Below are 18182 nucleotides of genomic sequence, written 5' to 3' on the forward strand. Positions count from 1 at the left end.
AACATCGTTTTAGAAATGCGTCTTTTTTACAGTTGAACTACTTATTTACGAGTTACTACTGCTCGACAATATTAAGCTGGTTTTTGTCACTTTTCAGGAGCAAGATATGCATGTCCAACGCAGATATGACTGAATGTCCGGGCAGGGAGCGATACAAAGCGGAGTCAGATGATCTGCCAAGCCGACCAACCTCTACCAGAGGAATCAAATTAGCTTGGTGACGACAAAGTTCATTGCAATTGAAATTGACTACGGGAATAATAACATTTTCTAGCCTCACGCTACTAAATATTTCACTGTGTTTTATTGCTCAGCTTTTGAGTTAATAGCTTTAATATTGAAGTTCAAAACTAGTGACACTTGTCTTCATTCATAAATGCATACATGCCAAAGGCTGAAAATGCATTTTATGCAGATTTATTGGCATATGCAAGTTTAACAGCCGTCAGTTATTGACCACTGGAAGTTTACTAGCCAAACTGTGGAATTGGAACGGAAACACAATCTGATGATTTACCCATTTGTATTTCTTTTCCAATTGAATACATATAGATTTCATTCAGTAAAAACATTAACAGCTAAATATTTAATTTACTGGTTGGCAACAGGACATTTTTTAGGTACATGTAGGGATTGCCTAGATTTGCCTATTTAGTTATGTGAGTCCTCGATACGATACAGATACTTTATTATTGGGGGGAAATACATGCAGGGATATTATACCCAAGTAATCTAGGGCGACTTGATATTGTTTTCACTGTTTCTTTCTAACTATGTTTGAGCTCATCTGTATTTTGATAAATACTACAATTGGAAATACGTATTAAGAACAAACTTAAGGACCAGTGAAGTGCCGATTTCTATAATTACTTTGTATCTACTCCAAAGTGACTTTTTTTTGTTTAGAAGCAAATTAAGTGTCGGTATACAATAATTCTTATTGTGTATTTCTATTTAGCTTTTTATATAAATCTTATGTATCTTTCAATCAAACCATCAAATTTAAGGACATGTTTAAGACACATTGCATGATTCATAGAACTTTGTTCATAATTATCTGTATATGACGCTTTATAATTCTTGTTTCATTATTCATGATTTCTGCATCATTTGCTTTTTGATATTGTTACAGGAATTACTATATATATCACACAGACTATTCCCCCCCTTGTTATCATATTTATCGTTGTCGTGTATATGTTATGAAATATATTTTTATAAGTTTGATAACCGCATTGAGACTAATCGAGCCAATTGCTCGTCTTACAGAGTCGACATGACTATATATTGTTTTTAACTTGGTAAGAAAACAATTTATGGTTTGTTGTTTAACAAAGTCAAAAGCTTGAATTTTTGTTCATGATTAAATCAATCATTCACATTTTTTTTTTTTTTGATCTTTTTTTTTTAAGAAATAAAATTCCTTTTGATTTTTAGGATGGTTCTGCCAGATTGAAGACATACAGAAGCTATTTTTTTATATATATATTGGAAATGTAATCCATCTACGAAATTAAATAAAAATCCATTTGCAGTACATGAACATGTAACGATACAAAAAGTACATTTCTGCATAAATAGGAAACAACTTCAAAAAGCAAGTTTTTAATTTTACATGTATGTACATGTATAACAATAAAAATATAAAAAAAACTTTTATCTCCCTTACATAACGTAATACTCATAGCATAAGTATTAATAGTATTTTCCAGAGATACTTACACAATTTGGGAAATAAAAATAACAACAATACTACATTGTGCTCTGGGTTAACTGGACTGTGTCTTGTCCAATGAAGTGGGAGGTCGAATGCTTTATTGAATGGAACTTATAGACAAAATATTAAGGAAATATCTCAAATAGAACATTTAAGAATCAGAGCACACTAATTATATTAGTATGAATCATGTAACATCTTAAGACACCCATACACCTTATTTTTATGAAACATTGTCATGCGCTATCAGATGTTAGATATGTTATTATTATTATTGATTCCTAACAGGATAAAAAAAATCCCGAATTTCTTGCCCATTATAATATGTTCATACATTATCCTTTCCGTAAAAATAACCCCATTATCAACGACATTGACACTGAAAAACGAGCTTGTGCAAATTAAACTACGAAAGTAAATGAAGACATAAAGACCCTATTTAAAGATATAATCAAAACCTACTGTGACTGCAGGAATCAAACCCATGTTTATAAGCAAATCGTAGTTCAAAAACTCTAGCCCAAAAATCAAGTTTATTGACCTCATCAGTTTTATTTCAATATGTTAAAACAGGTAAAATTAATCCCACGTTAGTCTCCATGTAACTTCATCCTACGTAACGTGGTCGACAATAAATAAATTTGAACACTTCAAGATAAAACTGTGATACACGTATTTTAATCACATTTTACTGTTTCATCTTGTTAAACTTTGTGCATTTCAATTTAAATCCATCGACTTAAATAACGTATAAACATTGGGTTCATAAAACGCGAGCTGATTTGTATTGAATACATTTTATAGTCAGAAACACAGAACTCCCGCAGACCTTATATAAGCCATTGTCGAGACACCAGGAAGAAGGGTCAGAAACAATCTGAAGTAGGGAATACCTATATTTACCAGCCAATCCACAGGTAACTGGGTCTTTGCCAAGGTCTTATCAACTGCGTTCCACGAATCAGTACTAAGATAATTACTGAGTATGGGTAGTTTAAATGAAAGAAGTTATGTGTATACCACCTGCAATGTATTAAGCTATTTAAACTTATTATTCTAAATACTGTTTAATTGGTTTTAGATATGACTGTATTAAAACCTGCTGTCGGCAGTTGAATTATCTTGTTTGTACTATTTTCTTGCACATTGTAACCTAGGAGCAAATCGATTAACTTTGTTTGTGTGCGATACTTTTGGTTACGTTTCTGGTGCTGACGCCTTTTACGTGGTTCCCTGTGCCAGAAGTCAACTGCTGTATCATCATCTGCCTCAAAATATGTTTTATCGGCGTGTAAAATATGATCTTGCAATTTTAAAAACCTTCAGGCAGTTCTAAACTATAAAAACAATATATACAGATCGTACCTGATTTTACTGCGAAAACAAGTTATGAAACATTTGAATGTTTTAGTACGTGGCTGGCAATACACTGTATAATTGGACAGGTGTATGTTATGTCCTTCTCCTGTCTGAAGTTTGTTAAAGTTAAGAGCAGATTAACAAAACAGCGCCATAAACACCAAATTAAACCGGAATCTCGGAGTCGAAGCAAAGGGATTATAGAGCTACCCAACGACATCATAACACCCCTCCACGAAAAAGGCTACCTCTGTTCATCTTAGCTGGTACGAATACGTGTCTCTTGACATACATACCCAGCAAAACATATTTCCGAATAATAAAATCATGCAATTCATCAGTAGCGTCCATGATTGTAATGGGCAACATTAACACTAATGGATTTGTTCCACGACGTAGTAAAGCTATAGGTATATTGCCGGTCGATTTATACTCATACAAATAAATAATGTATGAATAGTGTTACAAACATATTACTTTTAATTTCATAATTATTAAATTTCCTGTAATAGGAAATGATATTCCAATCTCCTCTGCTAATACGTTTTACACATCACCATTGATTCACAAGGTCCTTTTCTAAGTATTGGGAATATCCTGTGGCGTCTTGTTGAATACGGGTTTCCATTTGTTGAAGACTTAGTCATTGTGTCTGAATATGTATTTGGAGAACTGCGCAATGTCTTTGATGGGTATTCGGAAAGATTGTAATAAAACAAGCGAGATTAGCTAGCATTTCGCCTTTGACAAAAATATGAGATGTGTAGGTAGGATTGTTTGATTTTCGAACAAACCTCAGTTCAAGAAAGTGTGTCTTGATATGTAGGATTCTTCACCGAAACTCTGTGACGTGGTCGTAAAGTGTATTTTTGGTAAGCTCTCCGGTATGAAAGGTGCCCTCTATTATCTTTGGAAGCAAGGCTATTATTGGTCAAAAAACCTCTGGTCAGCGAGATGCACTCTTCAGCAGCGGGTTACAAGGCTTATTCCTTTGGTAACCACTCAGTGACAGAATTGACAACACCAAAACGTAGAGTTAACTAAGTCTGTTTAATAAGTTTTTGCATTCATTAGAATATATATATGTACATTACGAACTAATATGGCACTATAGAAGTCTCTAATGGAGTACACTCTCCTCATAGTCTAAAACAACTGACTATCACAATAACAGACCATATATGAGTACTTTGTTCCGTTCCTAGTTCCATATATGTTTTAACAATATATATAAAAGCTTTAAATAATAATAGGGAAATATCCATAATCACAATGTCTTAGATCATAAAAAGAAACTCTTTGTGTATGGCGTTTGATTCTCGATACATAAGTATGCCATAGATAACATGAATACTGACTAGTACATGTGATAATATGAACATTGACTGGTAAAACTTAAATAACATAGATAATGACCAAAACCGGGAAAATTTCAACAACCCTTTGCCCCTTCTAACTTAATGCTGTATATAAGACACTCTTCTTGAGCCAGTGAAAAGATACATAATTATTAACTCCTCTTACTTATGATATAATTGATACACAATGCAATTTACAACCTACAGTATTGGTCAACATTCAAAACTTGCTCTCTGTGCTGAATAAGGGGAGGAGGGTTGATTTTTATGAAGATTTTGAAGTCTTTTCAAAATAAGTATTTTCTTTTCTTCGTTTTGTTGAATTATGGGTTCCCCAAAGGAATATTATTAAATGAAAACATTTTGTTGTCCAAACAATCGTATATAAATATACTTTTAATTATATGACGTCGCTAGACGCCTACATCGCTAGTATCTAGGAAAGGTAGGGACTGAGTTACGGCTGAACTAGGTTAGCGGTTCTGAGATCGAAGAACACGACTTACCTCTACAACAGCCAGAGTGTAACTGACGATGGGGCAGTGAATATTCACGTGAAGCTTCTTCGAGCACCGGACATGCGCAGAACACGCTACCGTAGCAGAACACACTGCATGAAGTTTACAAGATTCGCGGTGCCTAAAATGGCCCGTAATACGATTAACAGAACATTACTAAGTTAATCTATATAATTATTACATAGCGAGAAGAATACCGAGCAGTAAACGTAATCTCGATATCAAGTCCTATAAAACTTACAATCTTGCAAACTCCTCTAAGCAAATCCGGCGAGTAAATGTAAACAAACAGTGGTTACGTTTACTCCAAGCTACAATAATTGAACATATTTAAAACTGATAGTTAACTTACATTCTCTAACAATGAACAACTATACACTCACATATTCCTAAACCTCGTTTCGTTACAACTCCCTTAGCTTTGCATTATAGATAGTATTTAGATCGCCAGTCACTCCATGTCCAGCTGGACTTATTTTGTATTGCCATGATTAATGTTAATCACATTAAAACATTAAAACAGTCGTGACTATATATATAGACAGGCTAAACCAGTCGAATTAGCGCCACATCCAAAACAGCGTTATGAAGTCTCGACCCTACAGTGTGGTTCGAACGTGGTAAACATCCAGTTGTTTCTTCATAGTAAAATAAGGTCTTCGACAGAAACACTGTTTCGGGTTGGACTTTTGTAATGAAGATATCAATGACAACATTACCATCTCTTTTGAGGAGTGAACAAAAAAATACATTAGTATGACCCATGCCGGACTTGACTATATCTGAAGTATATCGAAGACTAATCACTTGTATACCATGTTTTCGCAAGATGATCATTTAGGATCACTACTGGCTGAGAAAACTGTTTTGATGCCAGCTACAAAATGATAAATCAATATTCTCTACAAATCAAATGATGATTGGGCCAATACGAGCTTTGAGCTCATTTCCCGGCCATCCGGATCAAGGTAAATCGTAACGAAGTCAATTATCTATTTGGATGCCCTACCAGTTCTACAGAGCCTTCGTAAAAAATGAGGATTTTTTTAAATTTGAAAATAAAAATTATTATAATTAAATTATTAGATAAAACTTCATCCAAATGTAACATTACGTTTTGCTGGGTTTCCGGACATATGGGAATAGCTGGTAACGAAAAAGCAGATCGTGCCGCCAAAGCCCTTTTTTTGCAACTCGTTGATTTTAAACTTTATTTTACAGATTTTTAAACTCTAATAACAAAAAATGTTAGGTGTCAGCGCCAAGAAAATTTGTATTCAATATTAATATTTGAATATCATAGACGACAAAAAAGACTCTATTTAACCGCAAATAGGTGCATGACATGCCTTAGGTATGGAGAAATGCACGTAGCCGAGGTTGTCCTGTTCCGTCTCTGACTGGTTCACTCCTGCATGTCATTACCTTACATGTATCTATTGACACACGAAGGCTAGCATCCATGTCATTTAACGAATATTTTACAATGAAACACATGTAATCAGATTAAGTTGACATTAGGCCAACAGACAGTAATTCAAGCTTTTAATACAGAACGTGGTATGTAACATGTATGTTTACGTCCCTTTTATTGTGTTTTGTATATACTTTTTACCATCTTATAATATAAAATATGTATTGAACATTAGCAAATGAAGAAATATACGGTATTATGAAATACAGCAAAAAGGTCAAAAAGTAAATAGAACTCCCCAGCTCCATTGCGAATGTGTTTCCAAGCTAGGTATTTGCGAGAATACGTATCTATGAAATGTACAGTAATAACTGCTTTTACTTTGCAAAAAATAATATTAATTGACTATTTGCAGTATCTTAAAATTTCCTATCGGTATCTGACGAATGCAAAATGTACATCGTGTGATGTTAAAAGTGTATAATTAAATATATCAATACTGTATACAAAAATGTTGTATTGCCGCTATGACTAAGTATATACCTAAGTCACGTGACGTAATAACGGTAAAATTAAGTGTATTATAGTTTTTACAAGTTTGCTGCAGTTATTTGTTCAGATTTGTTAATGTCTTAGAACGCAAAATGTTTGTCATTTTCGTGTTGGGTTTAATATCTTTTAGCCTTTACATTACTACATCCATAAAACCAACGAGAACAGAGAAAAAGACAGACATAGAAGGATTGTGTATGCAAAGGCAACATCATATGACCTTCCTGCCAGAAGCGAGAACATTTAGACCGGATAATATCGATCCGATTACTTTCTGCCCAATTACCTGAGCTAAGGTACGAAATAATTATGTTGTAGTAAAATTTGTACAGAAGCTTTTCGTACTGAACCTGCTGCTGTAAAATTATAGTGTAGCAACCCATAATGATATATCTTTATAGTCTTGATAGCATGCTCTACGGGGGAAAACAACACAAAAAATGGATAAGATTATAATCTGATATTCGATAAATGAATATTGAACAAAGGTTTCAAACTGCTCAAAATAACATCAATTATGAAACCTATAAACCTAGCGAAGGGGAAAATGACGTTGTTCAACATAAAGAGAACAAGCTTTTCTGTATTCATACTCAACTAATCAACGATAACTCCAAATAAATACACAATTACACATAAACTCTGTCAATACACAAGGACATTTATTGACGTTACCCACGTAGTTAAGATGATCCCTTTCTGTAATAATAGAAAAAGGTAAATATAGACAGGTGGTTTTAAGGCACGAAAAAATAGAAAAAAGTCTGGTTTCAAAAAGTGATGTATAGGTTAATTTACATATAAATCTAATACTGAAAAAGTAACCTGAGACATTGTGAGGGGTATCACTATTTGATACTGGAAAAGTAACCGGTGACATTGTGAGGGATGCCAGTCTAAGATGCTTGAAACGAAACATGAGACATGGTGAGGGATGCCATTATTAGATACTAGAAACGTAACCTCAGACATGGTGAGGGGTGCAACTATAAGATACAGGAAACGTTGACTGAAACATTGCGAGGGGTTCCACTTTTATATACTGGAAACGTAACATAAAACATAGCGAGGGGTTCCACTATTATATACTGGAAACGTAACATAAAACATAGCGAGGGGTTCCACTATTATATACTGGAAACGTAACATAAAACATAGTGAGGGGTTCTTCTTTTATATACTGGAAACGTAACATAAAACATAGCGAGGGGTTCCACTTTTATATACTGGAAACGTAACATAAAACGAGGCTACGTTTCCAGTGCTGACCTCACCATGTCTCAGGATATGTTTCCAGTATCTTATAATGGCACCCCTTGCAATGTATCAGGTTGCATTTTTCTGTATCTTATAGTGGCATCCCTTAAAATATCTCAGGTTACGTTTCCAGTATCTATTAATGGGACCTCTAACCATGTCTCAGGTTGGTTTCCATCATCTTAGACTGGCATCCCTAACAAAGTCTGAAGTTAATGTTTGAGTATTTAATAGTAGCAGGGTATGCCATTATTAGATACTGGAAACATAACCTGAGACATGGTGAGGGATGCCACAATAAGATACTGGAAATCTAAGTTGAGACTTTATGAGGGGTGCTTTGATTAGATATAGGAACTTAAACATTGGTTATATCTAACTTCCCCTTTAATTGGTTTGGCGTTTACTCATTTTCCCCTTTTCCCCCGCATTCTTTTGTTTGATAACACGTTTTAGTTTGCCCTCTTGTATTGATAGAATGGTGTGTTTTGTTTTCATTTTTTATCCATGATGACTCGGCTACAAGCTATTGGAAACACTTTTACAGACATTCTTATTTTATTCATTGCCCCAATAAAGGTTTTATTTTCATATTGTAAACACTTTCAAACATGCAATTAGAAAAAAAAGATAAAGCTAAACGTTTCGAAAAGAGAAAAGATAATAAATTGGACACATTTAATGAGTTAGTTTTCTTCAGCAACATTAAGGATGTTTATTTCAATATAGATGGCGTATGTTCAATAATTTTACATTTACAATGCCTGATACGACTGATCAACTAATAAGACTTACACTGGAGTGACTAAATGTTTGCATTATTATTTCACATTGACTGTTTTAATTATGTACTTTATAGCGTATGAAGCGTTAAGCCAACCATTGCACCCACTGAGTATAATTTTATTTCTCCTTTGTTATTGCATTGTTAACAGTATTAGAAATGCATAGGAATTCGCTTCCATTGTTTGCGATGACGTTGTTTACGAGGACACATATGTTTTTTGCTAATTTGATTATAATGCACTTTCAATAGATGTAATGAGACACAATTTGCTATTTCTAACTCGCTCTTCCGTTGTAAGTGTAAATGTATAACAGTTCAAAAACGATACTTTAAATGTATAGGCAAAATTACAATGAATTTACATTATATTCAAATACCAATCTCGTATGATTTTAATAATATCAGACATTGAAAGGGAGTTTAGATAATGCGCTCCAAAAATAAGTTTAAAATATAGCTATGACCCTTTACCAAGGTCGTAATGGTGCAACTGTGTCAAAATCTTTAACCCAATTCTTCTTAAAAGCCAATAGTTCAATACTCAATATTTAGAAAATAGCATACCAAAACGGATAAGAACTTCATTTTAATAAATGACCGTCATTCTTCGATTCATAACTAACTTAAGGATGAGGACATCTAATTATTATTTTTGTTTTCTTCACACAGCTTATTGCAATATGTTGTATATCGTCGCAACTTGTATTTAGACAAGACAACTTGTTTGCCATCTTTAATCCTAAGATAAATGTCTTTTATATTTCTAGCACAAGGCATAACCGTGTAGATATTAAATAGTCATTTTTGTCGGATAAGAACCTTTAAAAAAGAATGTGGTAAACACAACAGTACATGGAATTGTGCCAGGCAGCAACGTCAAATAACTTCAGCTCTGTTTCATATATCAAGAAAGGATCACAATACTTGACATAATCTATTAACCAGGTATTGTTCTGTTTACAAAGTGTATTGTTGTCTCTGTACTGTTATCTGTTAACTGTTGCCAAAACATTAAAGGTCCAAGCGCTGCTTTGTTCTACTTTGTTTGGCATGGTTTAAACTTCCGGGTACATGTTGTTACGTACCACGCTGTTGCTAAAAATTGTCTGTAGCTAGATAACTCTTTAATTAGACAGAAAGAGGATATACATTTTACGCCTGGTTGGTTTTTTGTAAACATACAAATTGATGAAAAACAAGAAACCAGTAATATTTACCAAATGCAAAGCGAATTTTAAGCATAACATGGATTTTTGTATCAAATCACACCCTAGCCACATGCTTTATTAACTTTAATAAACTAACTAATAATGCCAGGTAAAATCAGTTTTATAGATAGGTTTTACACAAGTCTGTCCAATAATAAACAGAAACATGCTTATATACAAAGAGAAACAGAAACACAATAATTTCATCCTAGTGAAGTTTATTTGACGTCATGAGTGAACATACAAAGGTCGTGACCTACCTGTATAAAAATGATGTCATGAATGAGAATACATAATTATGACGTCATGGCCTACCTATACAATAATGATGTCATGAATGAAAATACAGAATTATGATGTCATGACCTACATATATAATAATGATGTCACGAATGAGATAACAGAATTATGAAGTCATGACCTACCTATATAATAATGATGTCATGAATGAGAATACAGAATTATGACGTCATGACCTACATATGTAATAATGATGTCATGAATGAGAGTACAGAATTATGACGTCATGACCTACCTATATAATAATGATGTCATGAATGAGAATACAGAATTATGACGTCATGACCTACCTATATAATAATGATGTAATGAATGTGAATACAGAATTATGATGCTATAACAAAATTGATACCGGTGACATTTTTTTCTCGTTCATAGGCATTACAAAAAAAAACAAAAAACATTTAATCATTATAAAAAAATATCCGGCGAATTAGGTTAGGAATAAATTAGCCATATAATCAATTAAGCATCAAAAACTATGCAAACTCAAATCCCTGAAAAATACCCATAGCCATTTACCAGAAATGCCATATTTGCATTTCGTGTACGGCCTGGTGATAGTGGAAAATTTCAGAAAAGTACGGTGACGTCAATGCGACATCATTTAGAAAAAAAGGATAGCATTTCCATTGTCCTCATGAAGTATTACCTGGTACATTGGTGCACTCGCTGAATGCGTTGACCATGAGGGGATTTATAGTTCCCGGTCACTTGTCTTAACCCTGTGTAGTCTCTTTAAGTAAACACAATAATAAAGTGTATATTTCATTGCCTTTTTAAAACTGTTCAATTCAAAATTTCCAAGTATTTCGTGTTGTTCAGAAATGTATCTTGCAACAAACTCTTTTATGATATTATTTATTTAAACATAATAACAATAAATATTCATTTGTGCGGAACTGATAAATTGATAATGTTAACGCTACATTAGCGTATATTCTGTAATTTTTTACCCTTTGTCACAATGACATGTATGTATATTAGACGCATTATGCGTTTCTTAAATCTTCTAAAATGCAGCATGAGAATGTATGCATTGCATGATATTTAGCCAACTTTTTATTTTCCAATACACGTGTGACATATTTTGTTGTAAGCCTGTGTGATATCACATACCAATATATCTGTGATATGTATTACGTAGTTTTGTTATTGGATACAGGATGCAAGAGTGTGTTGTTGTTTTGTTTTTGGTTTTAAAGATAATACAATGTTTTATTACCTGTGATATGTTACTTAATTTCTTATGTATGTACGTGTATGTCATATCCATGTTGTAAATATTGTACATTTTATGTCGACCACATGTGAGACGAGTCATTGACTCAATGTGTTATCGAATTTAAATAAAGTCTATTATTATTATTATTATTTAATTCGGCAACCTTTTTCTACTTTAACAAATCGAACAAAGAAGTAAAATTAAGTTTAGACTAGATCATTATCTAGTACGTATATCAGTGTAATTTAACATGATCATAATCAGGGCGATACGGGACACCCGACACAGTGTTACTCGTGTTACATGTCAATGCTCTGTTGTTATTGACATTACAAGACAATACGCCATTGTTACTAGCATTATGCCACGGATTCCATTGCTCTTATCATACCATGACAATCTTACGTTGTAACTAGCGTAGCAGGAGATGTTTCGTTGGTTCATGCGTATAAACGAATGTTTGATTGTTACAAGCGTAATAATAGAAAATCCAATCATAACTACATATAGCGTCATAATAATAGAATATCAAACAAATGTTTTTTTGTTACTAAAATAACAAAAGAATATGTCTGTGTTACTAACATAACAAAAGAATGTTTTATTGTTAATAGCATGACAATAAAATGTTTCATCGCTACTAGCATAACACAAAAATGAATCATTGTTACTAGCGTTATAAAAGAATACTTCTTTGTTACTAACATAACAAAATTTTATTTCATTGTTACTAATATAACAAAAGCATGTTTCATTGTTATTAGCATAGCAAAAGAATGTTTCATTGTTTCTAGCACAACCAAAGAATTTTGCATTGTTACTAGCATCACAAAAAAATGTTCCATTATTACTATTATAACAGATAATGTTTCATTATTACTAGCATAACAATAGCATGGTTCATTGTTACTAGCATAACATTGGATCTGTCATTATAACTAGGATACAAAATAATGTTTCATTGTTTCTAGCATACTAGCATAATGTTTCAATTTCACTAGCATAACACTAGATAAGTTCATTGTAAATAAGATAACGATAGATCGGTACATTTTTACTTTAATAACAATAAAATGTTTCATTTTCACTAACATAACAATAAAACGGTTCATTGTGACTTGCATAACAATGAATTGCGTCATTAATAAATATAAAACAGCATGGTCAAAGAAAAATAACAGCAAGTATCTACTGTAATAAACGGCGTCGTATCAGAGGATGAGGAATGTTCTCTCGCAAAGTAACGTAGTTACTAACATGAGTCGGCAATGACAGAAGGTACATGTACTTTGGTAATGAACAATTGAAGTATTTTGTTATAATTATATTTATAGTATATAAAATTGTTTCCAGTAGATAAGAGTACGAACATTTCGCGGGAATCTCTAGCTAACTTGACTGCCATTGTAATTAGAGTAGAACAAACGCATTGTTCTGAATTATAATTCTAACTGATTAGTTGGAATCACCAGTGACCTACTTCCATTGATATGTTACCTGGAACAGTTTGTCTCACGTGGAAATTTTACCAAGGACAATAAGAACACGTCAATGCATCATTCATGGGTATATTATCGTTCACTTAGTTGAGTTAAACAGATTGATACTACTGATTTTGTATGACGTAAATTGCCCTCGCTTTATTGACAACGATATGATGAAGTAAGCGGCCCGTCCTAAAAAGGTCAAGGTTGAACTAATATGATCACGCCGTCGGGTCGGGAACAAGTGTCCTACACCTGTGTACACACATGGTTTGGTTTGACGCGGTTGGCGAAGGTAGCAATTATCGTGAAGTCAGTAATCTGTGGTCGATATTTTGATTTGTACGTAGCAAAACAATTTCAAGAGAGATATCTTAGTATACAGGAGATTGATATTGAATTCTAAGTGCAGATCGCTCACATCAAGCACACCTCAGTCTGACCCTACATTATTTATTCGTGTTTCATTCTGTAATTTGATGATTGAAATGCCAGAATGTTTAATTCTGATCCTTTTATATAGATGTGTGGTAGCCCACTTCAATGATATATCTAACTTAGCATCCACATATATATGTTAATTTATATTTAGTCAATAATTTTGAAATTATAAACTCTAAGACGACAGCTGATCTGTCATGTGGGTCAGTAAATATTCAGGGCATGTATTTAATTGCTATTTTCTAATTGAATCAATCTCAAAACCCCCATGCGTATAATATTATACTATATTGTACAGTAAATATTGTTCAATATAAACCCATAACAAAACTTGTTTAATGGCACATATTTGTATTGTTAAGATGTATATTTATTTGTCGGTAACATATAATTATGATAAAATAAATAAATATACAACATTTGATACAGAATGCCTTTTCCCGACGTCTAGCTGCTGTTAGAAATGCCAAAAAGGAAGCAACCTAGAACAGAAACGAGGGCTGCGAAGCGTAGGGCACAACAGGACGAGCAGGAGGCTGAGCCGGAGGTTCAGGAGCTGGTCCCTGAGCAGGATGAAGAGCAGGAAGTGCCAACTGATTCATCAGGTGATAAGGCTGACGTAATTACCCCAGTAGTCAGTGTGTACTCAAAGCTGGGTGAAAATGTCTATGAGGGTACCCGAACAAAATTATAATTGAAAGGATATATGTGAACCTTGTGACTTTATAAAAAGGGGGCCCGAAGCACTTTCAGCAGCATAACCTAGCCTTTTCCTCACGCAGGCATAGCTCTCAATTTCCATACCCAGGTAGCAATCACGAAATGCCCTTCAAAAGTACAAGAGAGAGGGGACGTGGGCATAGATATATGGGCAGGGATATATTGGCGCTGGCGGCCACACCCATCAAAACTGAAAACTTAATAACTTGTCTAAGCCAGTACCCAAGAATGTTTGAAGCAAATGAATTGTTGAATTGGTTTTATCATGGATTCCGTTTCCATTATTTAGGCCCCAGACATCCAACAGAGTGTTCAAATTTAGTTTCAGTTTCTGAGAACCTTGCAGTTGCAAGAGAAAAGATCTCGAAGGAAGTCGGTTTGGGTAGGATTTTAGGCCCATTTGAAGTAAGACCTATTTCAACACTTAGGACATCCCCTGTTCCTTAACCTGATAACACATGGAGGCTTATCATACACCTGGTTTTCCCTTTCAATAGTAGTGTTAATGATTTTATTGAAGAAGAATATAGCATAGTGAAGTATTCCAAATGTTATGACATCATTGAAATGATAACCAAGCTTGGTAAGGGAACACTTCTTGTAAAAATAGACATAAAGTCAGCCTTTAGATCACTTCCAATAAATCCAGGTGATTTTGATCTGCTAGGATTCAAGTTTGAGGACAACAACCATATTGACAAATGTCTCCCTATGGGCTGTTCAGTTTCGTGCAACCTATTTCAAAATAAATCAACGTTTCTGCATTTGGTAGTGGAGAACAGTGTAGGCTTTTCTAGTTTGCATCATTACCTTGATGACTTTCTCTTCTGTGGGGAAAGGGGTGCAAATAAGTGTCGACAACTGTTCGTGTGCTTTCAGGACATATGGTTGGAGTTGGGGTTTCCATTAGCACAGGAAAAATGGTTGGTCCAGTCACTTGCCTCGTTTTTCTTAGATATGAAATTCTTATTGTTGAAATGATTATCAGAGTACCACCCGAGGAAATGTTAGAGCTAAAACAAAGGCTTTTGACCCTGCTACATTCACAGAAAATCACTAGGTCTAAGTTAGAATCCAAAATGGGGTATCTCAGTTTCTTTTGTAAAGCCGTTGTATCAGACAGAGCATTCTTACGAATGACCTATGTGACAGCAAAGTTTCATCACATTCGTATGTCGCAGATAATGAAGGAGGATATTACCATGTAGCTGACTTTTTTGTCAGAATTTAATGGTAAAGCCTTCATCCATTCATCTGCATGGCAGGACAACGACACACTTAGTCTTTTCACAGATAGTTCAGGTTCTGATGATTTGGGCTGGTGGGCATATTTTGCTAGCAGCTGGGTATTTTACCAATAGCCTGGAAATTGGGAAGGTAAACCAATCCTTGGTAGCCGGAGTCTCTTGGAGTTTATTCCCATATTACTTTCGCTGCTGTATTGGGGACCTCGACTGGCCAATACAAGAGTAAAGTTTCGGGTTAATAACTTAGCTTTGGTCTCAATACTTATCACTCAAACATCTCGATCCCTAGCAATCATGGTCTTGGTTAGATATTTCGCTTTGCTTATCATGAAACACAATATCCAGTTCAAGACAGCATGTTAGGGGTGTTGACAATGACATTGCAGACTCTATTTCTCGCAAACAGTGGAAGCGACACCTGAACCTAGCACCAAGGACATCAGAGTTCCCAGCGGCGATTCCACAAGAATTTCACTCTCTGATCTTAATGCTGAGTCGACCAATTGTTAGAATTACCAGTGGCCAAAACTAAAACCTTCACATATGAAACTGCTTTGCGAGAGTTTGAACGATTTTGTGCTTCGGGAAATCTAGATAATACATGGCCTCCACCTATGAACCATGTTGTTCAGTTCGTAGCTTACCTTTCACTACAAAACAAGTCCCCATCTACAGTAAGATCCTATTTATCGGGGATTGGGTTTAAATGCAACCTGTTGGGAAGTGATGACCCAACACTTTCATTTCTTGTTAGCAAGATGGTAGAAGGTATGCGTAGATCGAATTCTCGTAAAGATTACCGTTTACCCATTTCCGTCAATCTCTTGATAGAGGATAGTGCACTCTCTCCACGTTATATGCTCATCTATATATGCAGCAAAGTTTTGCATATGTTTTAGCATTTGTTGGTTTCCTTAGGGTGGGTGAGTTGACCTTGACACACACAATGTCTGCACAACACATCGTACAGTATGGGGCCATAGCTTTGGATATTCCTGGAAATAGACCTCTTCTAAATATCCGTTATTCCAAACTGGCCAGACTGGAAAAGGCGTAACCATAGCAATCTCCAAATTAGAAGGGAATCTTTGCCATGTTAAACACTACATGTATGTACCACATTTCGAGGTATTCGAGCGAAACACCAGGGCCCTTTACTCTGTCATTATAGGGGATCTCCATTAACCCGATAACAATTTGGGGCAGTTCTACGTAAATCCCCGAAATATCTTGGAGTAGAGGCAAAATGTTACAAATCTCATTCTTTTATAATTGACTATGCCACTGTCCTTCCGAGGCTGGGGTCCATGGAACTGAGTTAGAAGCAATTGGTAGGAGGTCTGCCGCTGGTGTCCCTCCTCCGACCCACGCCTGTGTGGGGGATGTGACAGTGTGCGGCAATCTTTACTTTTGCCTCTTCAGGCATTAATGATATCTAGGACATTTCAGGTTGTGATTTGTGGATTCAAGATATGAAATACAAGGTTGGATGATATATTGATTATGTACACTAATGGTAAATTGAAATTGATAATGAACAAATTCATTTTTATTCAGTATATTGAATGTTTAATGATGACTGAACGTTGAATTCAGAACTAATGAATACAATGATGAATGTGTTATGAGATCTTAAATTCTGACTGAACTGAACATTCAGAATTTATCAAAAATGTTGAATGTTATATGAGTTGTTGGGTATACTCTGTTGGCGCCCAAATATTGGAATTAAATTAGAATAAAATAAAATTCAAAGCCGTGTCCTATATTAGCCAAACGATAGGAATTATAAATAAATTATTATAGAGAAAATTCTGTTGTTTATCTTTTCATCAATAACAATAAATGTTTCCTTTTCATTAAAATAACAATAACATGGTTCATTGTGACTTGCATAACAATAAATTGTGTCAGTGTTTTAATATAAAATAGCATTACTGCATTCAAAGGAAAATAACAGCAAGTATCTACTGTAATAAACGGCGTCGTATCAGATGATGAGGAATGTTCTCTAGTGTTACAAGGTTACGTAGTTACTAACATGAGTTGGCAATGACAGCAGGTACTTTGGTAATGAACAATTGAAGTATTTTGTTATAATTCTATTTATAGTATATATAATTGTTTCCAGTAGATAAGAGTACGAACATTTCGCGGGATTCTCTACCTTACTTGACTTCCATTGTAATTAGAGTAGAACAAACGCATTGTTCTGAATTATAATTCTAACTGATTAGTTGGAATCACCAGTTACCTACTTCCATTGATATGTTACCTGGAACAGTTTGTCCTGCATGGAAATCTTACCAAGAACAATTAGAACACGTGTTGTACTTAACGGCCAATCATACACAACAAGGAAGTCAAGGACCGGGCACTTATCACCTGGATGTATACATATATTTCTAAGTGAATGGGATGTCAGCGATCTCTTTGTCATTAAAACAGTAAGAAATACAATCCATTGAGCAGATTTGATTGTGTCGTTCAAGAAGGACTGAATCAATTAATTCAATTGAATGTATGTTTTCGATATAGATGATATAGTGGTTGTTTCTTCTACCATTGATTTTAGCGTTATTCTTAACAACTCTT

General features: G+C 34.4%; 1 protein-coding gene across 1 annotated transcript in view; it reads left to right on the plus strand.

Annotated features, from left to right (window-relative positions):
* LOC110445795 (von Willebrand factor D and EGF domain-containing protein-like) overlaps nt 1-2823 on the plus strand; it is a 30088-nt gene extending 27265 nt beyond the window's left edge. Inside the window, exon 20 of the mRNA XM_021490585.1 lies at nt 98-2823. Within this exon, the coding sequence (XP_021346260.1) occupies nt 98-221 (124 nt within the window). The 3' untranslated portion in view covers nt 222-2823. The remainder of the gene's footprint in view (nt 1-97) is intronic.
* Nucleotides 2824-18182: the final 15359 nt, after the last annotated feature.

Source organism: Mizuhopecten yessoensis, unplaced genomic scaffold (genome assembly GCF_002113885.1).
Source record: "Mizuhopecten yessoensis strain PY_sf001 unplaced genomic scaffold, ASM211388v2 scaffold2369, whole genome shotgun sequence".
NCBI classification, from domain to species: domain Eukaryota; kingdom Metazoa; phylum Mollusca; class Bivalvia; order Pectinida; family Pectinidae; genus Mizuhopecten; species Mizuhopecten yessoensis.